The sequence below is a fragment of the Bubalus bubalis genome, chromosome 10 (assembly GCF_019923935.1).
Source record: "Bubalus bubalis isolate 160015118507 breed Murrah chromosome 10, NDDB_SH_1, whole genome shotgun sequence".
In the NCBI taxonomy this organism is placed as follows: domain Eukaryota; kingdom Metazoa; phylum Chordata; class Mammalia; order Artiodactyla; family Bovidae; genus Bubalus; species Bubalus bubalis.
This window is the reverse complement of record NC_059166.1, coordinates 36,095,121-36,114,289: the sequence shown is the minus strand read 5'-3', so window position 1 is coordinate 36,114,289 and position 19,169 is coordinate 36,095,121. Positions and strand designations below refer to the sequence as shown.

Sequence of the window (19,169 nt, the reverse complement as noted above, 5' to 3'; positions counted from 1 at the left end):
CCTAGGCAAGAATACTGGAGCAGGTTGCCATTTCCTCCTCCAGGAGATCTTCCCTACCTAGGGACTGAACCTGCGTCTCCTGCATTGGCAAGCAGATTCTTTATCCTTGAGCCACAGGGGAAGTCATATTTTTGTTAAAATAATTATTAGGAAGTTTGCAAGCCTGCAAGTACAGATTTCCTCAGGCCCTAGCTCCCAGTCTTTGGCCAATATCTGCTTCAAGAAAGGATTTGGAAGGAAAGAATTCTAACAGCAGCAAACCCTTTACAACTGATAACAAGTTGAATGGGAGTAACTGATAAAAAGTTGAATGGGAGATAATAGGAAACTGCTACATTTCAATACCCTCTTCCAACAACACAAGAGAAGACTCTACACATGGACTTCACCAGATGGTCAACACCGAAATCAGATTGATTATATTCTTTGCAGCCAAAAATGGAGAAGCTCTATACAGTCAGCAAAAACAAGACGGGGAGCTGTCTGTGGCTCAGATCATGAACTCTTTATTGCCAAATTCAAACTTAAATTGAAGAAAGTAGGGAAAACCACTAGACCATTCAGATATGACCTAAATCAAATCCCTTATGATTATACAGTGGAAGTGAGAAGTAGATTTAAGGGACTAGATCTGAGGACAGACTGCCTGATGAACTATGGACGGAGGTTCGTGACATTGCACAGGAGACAGGGATCAAGACCATCCCCATGAAAAAGAAATGCAAAAAAGCAAAATGGCTGTCTGAGGAGGCCTTAAAAGTAGCTGTGAAAAGAAGAGAAGTGAAAAGCAAAGGACAAAAGGAAAGATACACCCATTTGAATGCAGAGCTCCGAAGAATAGCAAGGAGAGATAAGAACGCCTTCCCCAGTGATCAATGCAAAGAAATAGAGGAAAACAACAGAATGGGGAAGACTAGAGATCTCTTCAAGAAAATTAGAGATACCACGGGAACATTTCATGCAAAGATGGGCTCGATAAAAGACAGAAACGGTGCGAACTTAACAGAAGCAGAAGATATTAAGAAGAAGGGGCAAGAATACACAGGAGAACTGTACAAAAAAGATCTTCACAACCCAGATAATCACGATGGTGTGATCACTCACCTAGAGCCAGACATCCTGGAATGTGAAGTCAAGTGGGCCTTAGAAAGCATCACTACAAACAAAGCTAGTGGAGGTGATGGAATTCCAGTTGAGCTATTTCAAATCCTGAAAGATGATGCTGTGAAAATGCTGCACTCAATATGCCAGCAAATTTGGAAAACTCAGCAGTGGCCACAGGACTGGAAAAGGTCAGTTTTCATTCCAATCCCAAAGAAAGGCAATGCCAAAGAATGCTCAAACTACTGCACAATTGTACTTATCTCACACGCTAGTAAAGTAATGCTCAAAATTCTCCTGGCCAGGCTTCAGCAATACGTGAACCATGAATTTCCAGATGTTCAGGCTGGTTTTAGAAAAGGCAGAGGAACCAGAGATCAAATTGCCAACATCTGCTGGATCATGGAAAAAGCAAGAGAGTTACAGAAAAACATCTATTTCTGCTTTATTGACTAAGCCAAAGCCTTTGACTCTGTGGATCACAAGAAACTGTGGAAAATTCTGAAAGAGATGGGAATACCAGGCCACCTGACCTGCCTCTTGAGAAACCTGTATGCAGGTCAGGAAGCAACAGTTCAAACTGGACATGGAACAACAGACTGGTTCCAAATAGGAAAAGGAGTACATCAAGGCTGTATATTGTCACCCTGCTTATTTAACTTATATGCAGAGTACATCATGAGAAACGGGCTGGAAGAAGAACAAGCTGGAATCAAGATTACCAGGAAAAATGTCAATAACCTCAGATATGCAGATGACACCACCCTTATGGCAGAAAGTGAAGAGGAACTAAAAAGCCTCTTGATGAAAGTGAAAGAGGAGAGTGGAAAAGTTGGCTTAAAGCTCAACATTCAGAAAACTAAGATCATGGCATCTGGTCCCATGATGGCAGATAGATGGGGAAACAGTGGAAACAGTGTCAGACTTTATTTTTGGGGGCTCCAAAATCACTGCAGGTGGTGATTGCATCCATGAAATTAAAAGACACTTACTGCCTGGAAGTAAAGTTATGACCAACCTAGATAGCATATTCAAAAGCAGAGATTACTTTGCCAACAAAGGTCCATCTAGTCAAGGCTATGGTTGTTCCAGCGGTCATGTATGGATGTGAGAGTTGGACTGTGAAGAAATCTGAGTGCCGAAGAATTGATGCTTTTGAACTGTGGTGTTGGAGAAGACTCTTGAGAGTTCCTTGGACTGCAAGGAGGTCCAACCAGTCCATCCTAAAGGAGATCAGTTCTGAGTGTTCATTGGAAGGACTGATGCTGAAGCTAAAACTCCAGTACTTTGGCCACCTCATGTGAAGAGTTGACTCATTGGAAAAGACCCTGATGCTGGGAGAGATTGGGGGCAGGAGGAGAAGGGGACGACAGAGGATGAGATGGCTGGATGGCATCACCGACTCGATGGACATGAGTTTGAGTGAACTCAGGGAGATGGTGATGGACAGGGAGGCCTGGTGTGCTGCGATTCATGGGGTCGCAGAGAGTCAGACACAACTGAGCAACTGAACTGAACTGAACATTTCAATACATTGTTGAACTGGACAATGTATCTAATCAAAACCTCTCTGAGTAAATGGTAGAGGAACTTGATGGGGGAGAAGGAGTGAGGGAGGTGATGAACTTTCATCATCAGTTTTTATTATTTCTCCATCAGAGGACACTGTGCATACAACAAAGTTTTACTCTTATGTATCGATTTAGGTACAATATCCAGATTGAATACATTTTGTATCCTTTATTTTAGTTTGCTTACCAGTTGAAGTGATGGCAACATGAAGGATAGTTACTGAAATACCATAATCCCAAACCCACTCTTCCACTACCAGAACAAAAAGTAATCCACAAACAAAGTAGGTGACCTCTGTTGAGACTAAAAGAACTGCAAATAAAAGGAAGAATAGAATTATTGGGAATTAGAGCAATTAATAATTCTAAAACACAATTAGCAACAGGACTACCACAATTTATTCTGCAAAAAAAATTTTGTAAGAAACTTTTAACATTCCATCTCTTTTTTTTTTTTAACATTCCATCTCTTAACATTCCTCAAATTTGAATAAGAACTTTAAAAATATTCCATCTCTTAATAATTGTTGGACTTATAGAGAAATAACAGTACATAATTTCTGTTTTATATTCTTTATATTTAGCATTTTAGAAGGTAAAATACAATAAAGAAAAGTTACAATGTAACAAATCTGTAACTAGATTTCAAATCTCATTTGAAGATATATTAAAAACTAATGAAAAATTCAGCTCTGGATTTTCAGAAAAAAAAATGTTAATAGTTTATTGAACAATAATGTTTCTTTAGTACCAGTTATTGCCTAACTTGGAAATGAGTTCCTTTGTGTCTTTGTAATAAAAGGGTATGTTCAGATAGTCATCTGGGAAACATAATGGATAACCATGGATGAAAGAATGTCTCATAAATGACTTGTGTGGATGGAGGTACTTTTCTAACTCCAGAATGCTTTTTCAGAGTGCTTTCCCTGAACATACATAAAGAGCTAGTTATTCCTAGGTCAGTACCATAAATCTCTAAAAGCCTTGAATATGTGGAGAGTCAACCTTTGCCTTTTTCCTTGATGTAGATCTTAAGATTGTGGTGGTTCCAAAGATGAGATTCATCAAACTTTAAAATGAAAATACATGTGACATACCACCAAGGTTCCTTTGTAATGATATCAATTTCCATAAAAGTTACCTTTCTTTTAAAACACAGAATATGATAGGTATGCTCATATAAATAATTAACGAATTGATCAGTCCAGTCAGGCTATTTTACTTTTTTTTTTTTACTTTCAAAGCTAAAATTAAAATAGTCACATGATCTGTTATTGTGCAGAAGTAATTTATTAACAGACATGCCAGCCCTTGCCTAGTGGGTCAGCAAAACATGAAATAAGTAAGCAAGTCTCAGGTGCTAGCCTTTCAAAAGACCTCACACTTATTCTCTTCAATTCTACTTCATTCAACTCAACAGATTTCTGAAATTGAATGGAGAACTCCTACTAGCTCCTTTTCTGTTGTATGGAATTACAATTATAGCAAGTCCTGATCTCCAGGACTCAAGGCTGTAGAAGGAGCTATACGGTAGTATCGTATTGCCATTAGCTTTTCCCATCACATCTCCATTTCTGCCTTCACTAGTGGCTCACGGAGCCTCCATGTTACTATAAGGAAATAGAAATGCTTCTTTTATCAGTATTTACAGATTTTACAAGTTAACTTGCAGCTGCTTAGAGACAGTGATTTCAGTCTTGAACAAACTGTATTTACATATATTGATAGAGGAGGATTGTGCTTTGTCTATGATATGAGACAGCATGATTTAAAGGAAGTCATACAAAATTTGAAGTCAGGATACCAGTGTTCTACTCTCACCTTATAGCTTAAGAGTGCTATGACCTTGAGTAGGATTATAACCTCTAGGTCAGTCTAATTATTCCTTGATAAATTGGGAAATGGATTACTATCATATCTATCTCAAAAACTGTTGAGAGGATTTTATTTTAAAATGAAAACAGCTTATAATCCAATATCTATGATGCAGGGGAAAGATGTTAGTAGTCAAATGTCTCAATTGGACTCACACTTTTCAGTGTCCTTGCTAAGCCTGATCTCCTAGGTAACAAAACTGCTGAAACAGACAAGAGCCTGACCCTCAATACATGCTCAAAGCTTTGAGATTACTCTTACATTTTATCTCTGAGATTAAACAAGTCTGGATTCTCAAAGCAATAACTTTCAAGAGTTATGACACTTATCTCTCCAAGCCCCAAACTAAAGATCTAATAGGCTAAGGGTTTATTGATATCTTTGTACAAACGTTAGTTGTTTTTTGAGAGAACAACGTTGACTGTGCATGGCATTCTGAGGATTTTCTCTAATCTCTGCTATGTCAAAACACAGCTTTCTCCAATAAGCCTGTGTCATTGTCCTATCTATCACTAACCATCTCAAACGCAAGAATTAAATAACAGTTGGATTTTAAATCTCTTTCTCTACCCCAAACACACAACCCATATATAACTCTTGCTTGTGACTATTTCTTTATCATTTGTGGGTCAGCTTGGAAGAAAAAGTTGATTCAATCTTCAACAGGGAAATGTGTGAAGTGGAAGTTAAGATAGAATGTTAGAACTTGTATCTCATTAGAATGAAAGTTTCTTGTCCTAAGATATCTTTGTCTATCCCAAATTGAATCAATAATGGCACGAAAAAAGGTTACCCATTTGAAGAGGCTGTTCTGAAACTTTTAGTTTAAATTCAGTAGTTCTAGCTGACCAAGTTTCCTATACAAGTCACATTTGGCTTCAGGCAATTTTTGTATATTTGCATATTCGTTCCAAGAAAAGATGTCCAGTGGTTTTCTAAAGAACTGGACTCTTTGAAGAATCCACAATTAATTTTTTTTTAATGTGGGAAGAAATTTAACCGAATGTTAAGAATAATTATTTCAACAAAAATAGTAAGTTTAAAAGAGATAAAAAAATTTTTCCTACTATATTCTTTCTTATCATTTTTCCTTTGCAACAAGTTATACACTATTTTTGGGAAGGAAAAAAATCAAACTAAGCAGAAATGTACAAAGCAGAAAATGAAAGTCCTCTGTCATTCCAGCTGGGAGATAACAGTTTGTTGCATAATTCTCCAGATTTCTTACCACTGACATGATGTATTTTACTCTATTCTACAAAAATGAATAATTATACTATAAAAACTCTTTTGTAGTCTTAATTTTCCATTTCATATGTCACAAATATCTTTCTACATCATTCCATTAAGCCATTTTTCTGCCTTTTCTTTGAAAAATATTTAATGCACAAAATTTTATCCATAATATCACTAAAATAAAAATTCATTTAGGAAAACTATCCTCTTATTTCATCCTATTCCATCTTTTAGCAATAGTCATTTTAAAAAAAATTGATGGCACTTTTCCACATTTTGGGAGTCAGATATAGGATACAGATGGCTGAGAAGAAGGCTTGATATTTTTAAAATGTTTCTACAACAAAAACTATTTTGATTTTTGGAGGTATTTAGTTCACTAATTAACAAAGATTGGAAACTAAAGCCAGTTACCTTTATAATTTGTGTTGAGCCATGAAGGATTTGTTTTGAAATCAAATGGTGCCAGGACATCCAACTCATACACCCTGAGGATGTTACAAATGAAAATAGTTTACTCTGGAGGAGGTAGTTCATAAGGTTGCACATTAACATTTTGCACGTCAAGTGTTCCCATACAAGGACAAGTCAGCTTTAATCACTTTGTGGCACATTTGAAAACTGGCTGACTTGAATGGAAGCCAAATATCTTCTTTATCCACACTGTCTTCTTTGTCCAAGGAAGTCTGTTCTCCAAGTGGACTTCATTGTATTTGAGGTCTCAGCTGTAGTCTTGGAAGTCCCTTCCATCAAATGTGGCTGTAAAACCTCATACTGTGATGAGGGCATATGCTGGGAAGCAACGGAGCCCAGCTCTAGTTCTGAGGATGCAGTTAACTGTGAACTTGGGCAGTTGCTTAACCTCGCTGAGCTTTCATTTCTTACCTGTACATTGAAGCAATTAATCTCTGAGGTCCCTTCCTGTTCTAAAATCTGAGTCTACACTCACATTAGACATAAGATGAGTCTACATTTTCATAGTAGACATAGAAGACAAAGTTACAGTTACTAAAGGGGAAAGGGTTGGAGAGGGATAAATTAGGAGCTTGGGATTAACAGATACATGCTACTACATATAAAATAAACAACAAGGACCTACTGTATAGCACAGGGAACTATATTCAATATCTTGTAATTATCTATATGGGAAAAAAAATCTGAATCACTTTGTTATACACCAGAAACTAACACAACATTGTAAACCAACTATATATCAATACAAAAGTAAAATGATTTAAAATGAAAAAAAAAAATGAAAATTAAATCTGACTATAAACTCTGCATCTCCTACCATGCCCAAGTTTGTAGTTGTGTGCAACTGGTCAATCAATTACCTGCCTCCTGGGGCTTTAAGTTACTTCAAATTCCTCACCTCTGATTCACATTACAAACCCTTGGAATCCCATGCTCACAGAACTCTGACTATTCTAAAACCTTCAGTGCTCTAGGCACTGCCTCACCACCTCCAGTCCCGGGCAATAGCTGAAGCTGTGTGTGAACATACCAGACTCCTCCTCAGGGGGCTTGCCTGCAAGCAAGCTTTATAGCCTCATTCCCACTGCAAAAGTCAATATAATCATTTCTGGGCATTGATTTGCACACTGAAATTGAAAAGTCCCAATTCCCTGCTTACACAATAAAATTCAATTGTATAAACAATCAATTTCTAGGAAATTCTTTGTAGCTATACATAATGTATTTCAAGGAAATCAATGTATTGGCAAGCAAATCTGTAAAGATAAAATCCAACCCTAACAATACAAAGAAAAATTACCTTAAAAAAAGAGCCTCACACTTAAAAATATCTTTAAAAATACATGTATCACTTGGTTCTCATGATAATTCTCTTTTGGATTATTACCTTCACTTGACAAATGAAGATAACTGAAGGAAGAGAAGCTCTCTGGCTTAGTCAGGATGATTCAGGAAGTGAGTGAGAACCTGGGCTGGAATGCAGATCTCCTGACTCTCAGTCTAAAGCTATTTCCAGTATGTAACAGAAAATATTTAAATTGGATGTAGATTATATCTAAATTCCCTTCTAGTTCAAATGCCCTCTGATCTCTGATGCAACACCAGCCCAGGGAGTAATAACTTCACTTTCTTTCTATGATCATCCTCATAAGAGGAACAATCCTGCCTGGTTCTATTCATTTCATGATTGCTACTTGTATCATTTTCAAAGGTGACATGTTTGCTTACTTTCACTTTTAAGAAAACACGAAGAAAATATACCATGGGAAAAAATCTGCACCCTTTATTCTATAAAGACACGTTGAGTATACTATGTGAACTTCTTTCGTGTTGGATCCGAACTTTTGAATTGTTTGAAGGTGATGTTATACTTACCTGAGCATCAAACAGCACATGCCCAGAACCACATAGTACACCAGTGTAGAAAAGGATGACACATATGAGAAGGTTCTGCCAAACAACCTGCAGAGAACACAGGGGTGAGCTCCAAGAGCCTGGGCTTTTTCACATGGTTGTTGGTAAGGAGTCTAACAAGCAAAAGACAATGAATGACTGCTAGATCACGTTGGCTAGCCTTGTTTCGCCTGGAGACCTATGGGGTGGAAGGACTTCAAACTACACAATAAAAGTGTTGCCGACTAGAGAAGCTGGCGTAGTACATATCTGCCCCAAGGATTAATGCAGTACATAAATCCACACTACCTATCCATCATCTACCACAACAATATTTATGTTTTTACATAATTACATAAATTTTTAAAAATTTATGTTTTACAATAATGTGTTAGTATTTATGTTTTTACCTGATGAAATGATTCTAAATCTCAGCTGCCATGATAGGAAAATACAAGAAAGGCTAAGAAATTTTGAAAAGTATAAACAAAAAAATTATATAACAATAGTTAAATTCCTGTGCTAGAATTTACAGAGCAATTGGCTAAAACACAATAGATGGTCCTGAGAAGGATTTTACCACCTGTGAGACTTAAGAAGGAAGCACTGCAGATGAATGAGGAACAGATGGATTATTCAACAAATAGTGTTGTGAAAATTGTCTAACTTCTAGATTAAAAAAAAAAAATCTCCTTAGATTGCAGTCTTGTATGAAACACCAAAATAAACTTCAGATGGATTTAAGGTTTAAATGTCAAGAACTATAACAGGAGAAAACATTTGCAACATATATCACAGGCAAAGTATTGATATCTGCAATATTTAAACACATTTGAATATAAAAGAGACAGACAAACCAATGAAAAAGGGACAAGGTATATAAATAGGCAGCTCATACGGATAAACATTTGAAAAGCCAATGAGCAATTGAAAATGTTTAGAAGACCTCATTATTGATCTTTTAAAATATATTCTTGTGAATATAGTAAAAATGTTAGCATTTCATATGGGATTTTTTTGGTGTGTTCTTTTCCTTTGGAATATTTTAAGAAGTCATCTTGTTTACTCAACACTTTAACACTTTAGGATGGCTCTTTTCTCTGAATAACTGATCCACCAACTTGACCGAGTCTTTTAATCGGCTGGGTACAGAAGGAGCCCTCCTGTAGAGGCAAGAAGAGACGGCAGCACAGAGCCCATCACAACCAACTGGCTGAATTGATTAAATTTATAGATTTACTAACAACTCACTTCTTTCAACTACTAAAACTAGGTGACCTCTCAGGCCTAAGAGGGCCATATGAAACCCAGGGTTCATATGAGACTCCAGGGTTTTGAGACCTTCAGAACCCTACCTCTCTCTCTCCCCACCCCATGTCATTCTTGGCCTCTCCTACCCTTTGCCTGTAGACTTCCCTTTGCTCATCAAATCCCTTCTCTTTCTGCCCATTGTTCTCAACCTCCCTTTGCTCTTCAATATTTCCCATTCTTTGTCTCCTGTTCTTTCTTCCTTCATGACCCTTCTTTTGTGTGTATTCATTCACTAAGTCATGTGTGACACTTTGTGACTCCATGGACTTCAGCAGGCTTCCCTGTCCTTCACTTTCTACTTGAGTTTGCTCAAACTTATGTCCATTGAGTCAGTGATGCCATCCAACCATTTCATCCTCTGTTGCCCCCTTCTCTTCCTTCCCTCAATCTTTCCCAGCATCAGGGTCTTTTCTAATGAGTGAGCTTTTTGCATCAGGTGGCTAAAGTATTGGAGCTTCAGGATCAGTCCTTCCAGTGAATATTCAGGACTGATTTCCTTTAGGATTGACTGGTTTGATCTTCTTGCAGACCAAGGAACTCTCAAGAGTATTCTTCAGCACCACTGTTCAAAAGCATCAATTCTTTGGTGCTCAGCCTTCTTTATGGTCTAGCTCTCACATTGGCACATGATTAACGGAAAAACCATATCTCTGACTATATGGACCCTTGTTGGCAAAGTGATGGATGTCTCTACTTTGTCTCATTTGTAGAGAAGATGACTTAGAGGTCAAGAGAAAATATGAAAGCTTCACCTGAGTTTAAGGTCCAGATACTGTTTCCACATTTAAGTTGGATCAATTCCTGCCCAGTTGTTGGGATGAGGATCTGCTGATGGAATATGAGTATTATGATAGGGAGCAACTTCGGGGATTCTGCAGTCTTACAATTTTCTGAAAGGTCATATATCTTTGGATTTGCTTTACTATTTATTCTATACATTAATATAAATTTGCTTTTCTTTTAATTTGAGCATTAATAACTTCTAGTTGAAATATTTCTAGATGATTGTTTACTCAATTTCCATCCAAAAAAGAAATAATATGTAGTCTCTATATTAATATGTAGTCAAACATGAAACTTTTCTTATTTCTATGTTAATACTGAAATTTAAGTAACATTTTAATTTTTAAATATACTTATTTGCTATAGAATTTTGCTTTCATAATCCAAACAGAGGATTGTGCTTCATACTTTGAAAACCCACAAATGCTAAAAATGTGTAAGATATCTGGAACTACTTTTTAATGAAATCATAATTTGTGAGAGAACACATTTATTGACAAATTTATAACATATAGGTATACCTACTTCCCCAACAAATTTATAAAACGCTACTTATCAATAGAATGGTATAATACACATTTTAAAACTGTTTTGTATGGAATATATTGAAAAACAAGGCACTCTTTTTGTAAATAACTATTTTTCCTGCCTGCATAATAAATCTAGATTTTCAAATCATAATTTTCCTATAAACAAATTCTGTTGCCTCTAGTAATTTCTGCCCATAATCTTTTCTCTATACAGCCTACAAAAGTAACTTTCTAAAAGGCAATCGGACCATGACATTCCCGTACTGGCTATCCTTCAATGGCCCCACACTCTCATCAGGATTCATTCATCCATTTTTTTCATTTGACAAATAGTCACTGGGCTGGGTGGCATTGAAGATGAATTGGATGTGGTCCCAGGCATAAATACCCAGGGTAGCAGTGTTCATCAAATGTATGAATATCAGAACTCACATTGAGGCCCTGTTAAAACAGATTTCTGGGCCCTACCCCCAGACTTTTTTATTCAGTAGTTCTAGGGTGGACTCCAGGAATTTGCATTTCTAACAAGTTTCCAGGGGATGCTAGCACTGATGCTTCTAAGACTAAGCTTTGAAGACTACTGATCTAGAGGCAAGACTGGTGGATGGCTATAATACAGACAGAAAAGCTGGCATTGAGGAGTGTACACAGTGCTATGGGGTTTCCCTTGTGGCTCAGCAGTAAAGAAACCACCTGAATGCCGGAAATCTGAGTTCAATCCCTGGGTCAGGAGGATCCCCTGGAGGAGGGCATGGCAACTCATTCCAGAATTCTTGCCTAGAGAATCCCATGGACAGAGGCGGCTGACAGGCTACAGTCTAAAGTGTTGCAAAGAGTCTGACACAACTGAAGCAACTTAGCACGCATACACACACAGAGTGCTATGGAAATCCAAGGGAGACACAGGGGTTTGTGGAGAGTGGGGTGACAAGGAACATTTTTCCAGGGGTAAACATTCAACACTAACATTCACTGTAGGTTAACTGTGTACTTCCCTCATAGCTCAGTTGGTAAAAAATCCGCCTGTAATGTAGGAGACCCTGGTTCGATTCCTGGGTCAGGAAGACCCCCTGGAGAAGGGATAGGCTGCCCACTCCAGTATTCTCAGGCTTACCTTGTGACTCAGCTGGTAAAGAATCCACCTGCAAAGCGGGAGATCTGGGTTCGATCCCTGGTTCAAGAAGATCCCTTGAAGAAGGGAAAGTCTACCCACTCCAGTATTCTGGTCTGGAGAATTCCATGGACTATACAGTCCACAGGGTCTCAAAGAGTCGGACACGACTAAGGGACTTTAAAAAAAAAAACAAAAAAACTGTGTACTTGGCACCGTCTATGCATTATCTCAAGCTTTCCAGGTGGCGCTAGTGGTAAAGAATCCACCTGCCAACGCAGGAGACGCAAGAGACATGGGGTTTGATTCCTGGGTTGGGAAGATTCCCTGGAGGAGGGAATGGCAACCCACTCCAGTATTCTTGCCTGGAGAATCCCACGGACAGAGGTGGGCTACAGTCCATTAGGTTGCAAAGAGCTGGACAAGCAACTGACTGAAGCAACTGAGCAGCACACATGGATTATCTCATGCTTGCATTATCTCATTTAATCCTCATACAAATTCAAAAAGATAAGTCTATTCATTTAGTCCAAGTCTATTATTATTAGAGAGAAGAACAATGAGGCTCAAAGAAGTCTAGTTAGTTTTTCAAAGCTTGTCAGTAAATTGCAGAGCTGTGATTCAAATTCTGCTAACTCTTAACCATTATGCTGTGATGGAGGTCAGGGTTCTGCTCAAGGCAAAAGAAGTACCTGCAAAGATGTGCTGGGTGGTGGGGGGCAGAGGTGGTCAGAGAGTTTAAAGAGGATGGGGAATACATGTACACCCATGGCTGATTCATGTCAATGCATGGCAACAACCACTACAAAATTGTAAAGTAATTAGCCTCCAATTAAAATAAATAAATTTTTAAAAAAAGATCATGAAGGGAACTTTATGCTTTGATAAAATTTCCAGTGTCTCTGAAGGGAAGACTGTGAAAGATTTAAGAATAGTAGGCTGGAAATGGCAACCCACTCCAGTATTCTTGCTTGGGAAATCCCACGGACAGAGGTGCCTGGTGGGCTATACAGTCCATGGGGTCACAAAGAGTCAGACATGACTTAGCAACTGAGCACAGTGTAGACTGGAGAGGGGCTATTAAGTAAGGAAAGCATTGAAAGAAATGCTAACTTTGTGATACGATAGAGGTGTTAGCTAATGTGCTAGGTAATCATACTGCAGTATATAAATATATCAAATCAACTTTCTGTGCACCTTAAACTAACACAATGTTATATGCCAATTATATCTTGATTAAAAATGCAAAGAACAAAATAAAGGGGTTTCTAATACTCTTGACCAGCAGTGGAGATGGAGAAGACAAATGTGAGGGCCAGTGAAGAAATAGAATCAACAAGTTGTGGGGGCTTAAGGGAGAGGGTCATTTGATCTAACCTAATTCTGTCCAATAAATTTCTATAAATAAGTAATATAATAATCTATAAATAGATATTTATAATGCAAGCCACATGTATGTCATCTAAATTTCTCTATGAACCACTTTCATAAAAGTAAAGAAAGAAAAACTAATTTTGATAATATTTTATTTAACCCAATATATCCAACATAAAATTTCAACATATAGTAAATATTAGAAGTTATTATTGTGGTATTTCTTGCTTGTTCACAGTACATCTTAGAATCCCAGGGTGAATTTTACTAATAACACATCTCAATTTGGCCTACTCATATTTCAAGTGCTTATAGCCTTGTGTAGCCAGCGGGTACTATATTAGACAATACCGCTCTAACCACTCCCTTTCCTTCCAGCCTCATCCTCTTAACCCTGCCCCAAACTCTTGAGAGTCTAACTACACTTACTATTTACTGTGGGATTACTATGTGCCAAGCACTGTACCCATATATTCTCATTTTATCCACCTTCCCCATACCACTCCATCATTAATCTGGGTAACTATCAACTGTACTTCACAGATTTAGAAACTGAGGCAGAGAGAGGTTAAACTTATCGCAGCTCACATGGCCTGTATGTGGCAGGGCTCCAGTCCAGATCTGCTGGATGTTTGAACTCTCTTCACCCTGGGCTGTCCTGCCTTCAACCTGGTAGGCTTGGAAGAAAAGCATGCTGAATAATCAATCCTAGTTCAACAGTTTCTTTTTAAAATTATATAAACTGAGATTTGGATAGGTTGAGTGAATGGCCAAAGGTCAAACCTTTATTTAGTGGCAGAGGTGAGTTAGAAAAAAAAAATGGTATTGAATTACCAAAGGAAAGACACTTAAAAATGCTGCCCAAATGACTGAACACAAAATTTCATTCTGATACAAATATTATTACTGTACTTTAGAAAAATTCAATATATAAGAGTCAGAATTTGTAGCAGTCTCAGTACATAGTTAGCACCAAAATGTTAATTTATTCTTTTAGAATATATATGGATCCTGAATCAAACTATGAAATATATTTATGAGAGTTTTGGCTATTTAAACTTGACTGGATATTTGATAATGCTAGAGGGCTGGCGTTCTGCAATTCATGGGGTCACAAAGAGTCAGACACGACTAAGTGACTGAACTGAACCAAACTGAAAGAATTATTGTTAATATTTTAAGGTATTATGGTGGTATGATGACTATTTTTGAGTCCTTATTTTTAAATATACATATGGAAATACTTGCAGATGAAATAATAAGATTTTTGAGTTAGCCTCAGAGTAAAAACTTCAGAGAATAGCTGGCTATGTAGATGTAATAAGATTGAACTGAGTTGATAACTTCATTCTATTTTTCTATTTGCATTACCATATGCTTATTTTTCCATAATAATTTTGTAAAAAGTTCTCAATAAGTTTATGTAACTGGTGAACATCTTAACAAACTGTAAAAATATAATTTTTTTAATAAAAATTTGAGGAACATCCCTGTTTCGTAGGGCTGGGGTAGGGGGGTTCACCTTGTTTAATACTTACACGTACCAGGGCTGAGCTAGCAACTTTGCAAACACCTCATTTTCTTTACTCCTCACAACAACACTGCCCAATATGATGTCTTATCCATATTTTCAGCTCAGTACAGTCACTCAGTCATGTCCAACTCTTTGTGATCCCATGAACCACAGCTTGCCAGGCTTCCCTATCATACACCAACTGCCAGAGTCTATCCAAACCCATGTCCATTGAGTCGGTGATGCCATCCAACCATCTCATCCTTTGTTGTCCCCTTCTCCTCCTGCCCTCAATCTTTCCCAGCATCAGGGTCCTTTCAAATGAGTGGCCAAAGTATTGGAGTTTCAGCTTCAACATCAGTCCTTCCAATGAATACCCAGGACTGATCTCCTTTAAGATGGACAGGTTGGATCACCTTGCAGTCCAAGGGACTCTCAAGAGTCTTCTCCAACACCACAGTTCAAAAGCATCAATTCTTCGGCGCTCAGGTTTTTATAGTCCAACTCTCACATCCATACATGACCACTGGAAAAACCATAGCCTTGGCTAGACAGACCTTTGTTGGCAAAGTAATGTCTCTGCTTTTTAATATGCTGTCTAGGTTGGTCATAACTTTCCTTCCAAGGAGCATGAGTCTTTTAATTTCATGGCTGCAGTCACCATCTGCAGTGATCTTGGAGCCCAAGAAAATAAAGCCTATCACTGTTTCCACTGTTTCCCCATCTATTTGCCATGAAGGGATGGGACCAGATGCCATGATCTTAGTTTTCTGAATGTTGAGTTTTAGGCCAACTTCTTCACTCTCCTCTTTCATTTTCATCAAGAGGCTCTTTTTAGTTCTTCTTCACTTTCTGCCATAAGGGTGGTGTCATCTACGTATCTGAGGTTATTGATATTTCTCCCGACAATCTTGATGCCAGCTTGTGCTTCATCCAGCCCAGTGTTTCTTATGACGTACTCTGCATATAAGTTAAATAAGCAGGGTGACAATATACAGCCTTGATGTACTCCTTTTCCTATTTGGAACCAGTCTGTTGTTCCAGGTCCAGTTTGAACTGTTGCTTCCTGACCTGCATACAGGTTTCTCAAGAGACAGGTCAGGTGGTCTGGTATTCCCATCTCTTGAAGGATTTTCCACAGTTTATTGTGATCCACACAGTCAAAGGCTTTAGCATAGTCAATAAAGCAGAAATAGATGTTTTTCTGGAACTCTCTTGCTTTTTCGATGATCCAGCGGATGTTGGCAATTTGATCTCTGGTTCCTCTGCCTTTTCTAAAACCAGCTTGAACATCTGGAAGTTCACGGTTTACGTAGTGCTGAAGCCTGGCTAGGAGAATTTTGAGCATTACTTTACTAGCGTGTGAGATGAGTACAATTGTGCAGTAGTTTGAGCATTCTTTGGCCTTGCCTTTCTTTGGGATTGGAATGAAAACTGACCTTTTCCAGGCCCGTGGCCACTGCTGAGTCTTCCAAATTTGCTGGCATATTGAGTGCAGCATTTTCACAGCATCATCTTTCAGGATTTGAAATAGCTCAACTAGAATTCCATCACCTCCACTAGCTTTGTTTGTAGTGATGCTTTTTAAGGCCTACTTGACTTCATATTCCAGGATGTCTGGCTCTAGATGAGTGTGAGTGATCACACCATCGTGATTATCTGGATCATGAAGATCTTTTTTGTACAGTTCTTCTGTGTATTCTTGCCACCTCTTCTTAATATCTTCTGCTTCTGTTAGGTCCATATCATTTCTGTCCTTTATTGAACCCATCTTTGCATGAAATGTTCTCTTGGTATCTCTAATTTTCTTGAAGAGATCTCTAGTCTTTCTCATTCTGTTGTTTTCCTCTATTTCTTTGCATTGATCGCTAAGGAAGGCTTTCTTGTCTCTCCTTGCTATTCTTTGGAACTCTGCATTCAGATGGGTGTATCTTTCCTTTTCTCCTTTGCTTTTCACTTCTCTTATTTTCACAGCTATTTTTAAGGCCTCCTCAGACAGCCATTTTGCTTTTTTATATTTCTTTTCCATGGTGATGGTCTTGATTCCTGTCTCCTGTACAATGTCATGAACCTTCATCCATAGTTCATCAGGCAGTCTGTCTATCAGATCTAGTCCCTTAAATCTATTTCTCACTTCCACTGTATAGTCATAAGGGATTTGAATTAGGTCATACCTGAATGGTCTGGTGGTTTTCCCCACTTTCTTCAATTTCAGTCTGAATTTGGCAATAAGGAGTTCATGATCTGAGCCACAGTCAGCTCCCCGTCTTGCTTTTGCTGACTGTATAGAGCTTCTCCATCTTTGGCTGCAAAGAATATAATCAATCTGATTTCGGTGTTGACCATCTGGTGATGTCCATGTGTAGAGTCTTCTCTTGTGTTGTTGGAAGCGGGTGTTTGCTATGACCAGTACATTCTTTTGGCAGAACTCTAAATATTAGCCTTTGCCCTGCTTCATTCTGTGCTCCAAGGCCAAATTTGCCTGTTACTCCAGGTGTTTCTTGACTTCCTACTTTTGCATTCCAGTCCCCTATAATGAAAAAGAGATCTTCTGGGGGTTTTAGTTCTAGAAGGTCTTGTAGGTCTTCATAGAACTGCTCAACTTCAGCTTATTCAGTATTACTGATTGGGGCATAGACTTGGATTACCGTGATATTGAATGGTTTGCCTTGGAAATGAACAGAGATCATTCTGTCATTTTTAAGATTGCATCCAAGTACTGCATTTCGGACTCTTTTGTTGACTATGATGGCTACTCCACTTCTTCCAATGGATTCTTGCCCACAGTAGTAGATATAATGGTCATCTGAGTTAAATTCCCCCATCCCAGTCCATCTTAGTTCGCTGATTCCTAAAATATCAATGTTCACTCTTGCCATCTCCTGTTCGACCACGTCCAATTTGCCTTGATTCATGGACCTAACATTCCAGGTTCCTAGGCAATATTGCTCCTTACAGCATCAAACCTTCCTTCTATCACCAGTCCCATCCACAACTGGGTGTTGTTTTCACCTTGGCTCCATCCCTTCGTTCTTTATGGAGTTATTTCTCCACTGATCTCCAGTAACATATTGGGCACCTACCGACCTGGGGAGTTCCTCTTTCAGTATCCTATCATTTTGCCTTTTCATACTGTTCATGGGGTTCTCAAGGCAAGAATACTGAAGTGGTCTGCCATTCCCTTCTCCAGTGGGCCACATTCTGTCAGACCTCTCCACCATGACCGCCCATCTTGGGTAGCCCCACACGGCATGGCTTATAAGAAAACAAATGCTGCCACTTTGCCTTGTGTGTCCCTCTGGGATCTAGAACACCACGTTTTCAGGGAGGTTATAAACATGTAATATGGACTATTGAGGTGGAAGAAGAGGGTCACTGGGTAGTTCCATAGACTCAGCAAAGCCCCAAGGACTGGCGGGTATATTGTTCTGCTGGACTCTCCAAGGCAATGAGGAGGCATTTAGCTAAAAACATTGTATATTCCTTTGGGGTGCATTCCTGGAACAGCAAGCCTAATTCTTCAGTTTTCTCTCTCTCTCTCTCACACACACACACACACACATGTTTCTCAATATTACCTTGTACCTATGTGAAGGTCACCTTTTTAGATTCTGGTATTTCCTGCTGTTTACCTCCTCTTTGGCACTCTAGCCATCCTTCAGTTCAGTTCAGTTCAGTTCAGTCACTCAGTCATGTCCGATTCTTTGCGATCCCATGAATCACAGCACACCAGGCCTCCCTGTCCATCACCATCTCCCGGAGTTCACTCAAACCCATGTCCATCTAGTCGGTGATGCTATCCAGCCATCTCATCCTCTGTCGTCCCCTTCTCCTCCTGCCCCCAATCCCTCCCAGCATCAGGGTCTTTTCCAATGAGTCAACTCTTCACATGAGGTGGCCAAAGTATTGCAGTTTCAGCTTTAACATCAGTCCTTCCAATGAACACCCAGGAGTTATCTCCTTTAGAATGGACTGGTTGGATCTCCTTGCAGTCCAAGGGATTCTCAAGAGTCTTCTCCAACACCACAGTTCAAAAGCATCAATTCTTCGGCGCTCAGCTTTCTTCACAATCCAGCTCTCACATCCATACACCTTAAGTACTTTCTATTCCTGGGAACATTCAATGATGTCCCCTAATATAAAATTAACTCCTTCTCTCTTTGGAAAGCTAACTCTCACTCATTTTGTCAGGTTGCATCTGAGACCTCACTTCCTCTGAGAAGTTTTCCCTGGCTTATTATCCTTTGTTGGGTGCTCTCTAACACTTTGCTTTGTCCCTAACATAACCCTCATTAGTGTGAATGTGGGTAGTAATTGATTTGTAACTGGAGATTTATCATGTTCACATACAGATTAATAATGCAATTTCTTCATTAAAAAACATCTCCCCTTTTGTG

General features: G+C 38.7%; 1 protein-coding gene across 1 annotated transcript in view; it reads right to left on the bottom strand.

Moving 5' to 3' along the window:
• Positions 1–2,625: 2,625 nt before the first annotated feature.
• TMEM244 (transmembrane protein 244) overlaps positions 2,626–19,169 on the bottom strand; it is a 30,859-nt gene continuing 14,315 nt past the window's right edge. The window contains exons 2-4 of the mRNA XM_025294561.3: positions 8,133–8,219; positions 6,198–6,271; positions 2,626–2,985 (exon numbers count right to left, since the gene is read on the bottom strand). Coding sequence (XP_025150346.3) covers positions 2,804–2,985; positions 6,198–6,271; positions 8,133–8,219 — 343 coding nt within the window. The 3' untranslated portion in view covers positions 2,626–2,803. The remainder of the gene's footprint in view (positions 2,986–6,197; positions 6,272–8,132; positions 8,220–19,169) is intronic.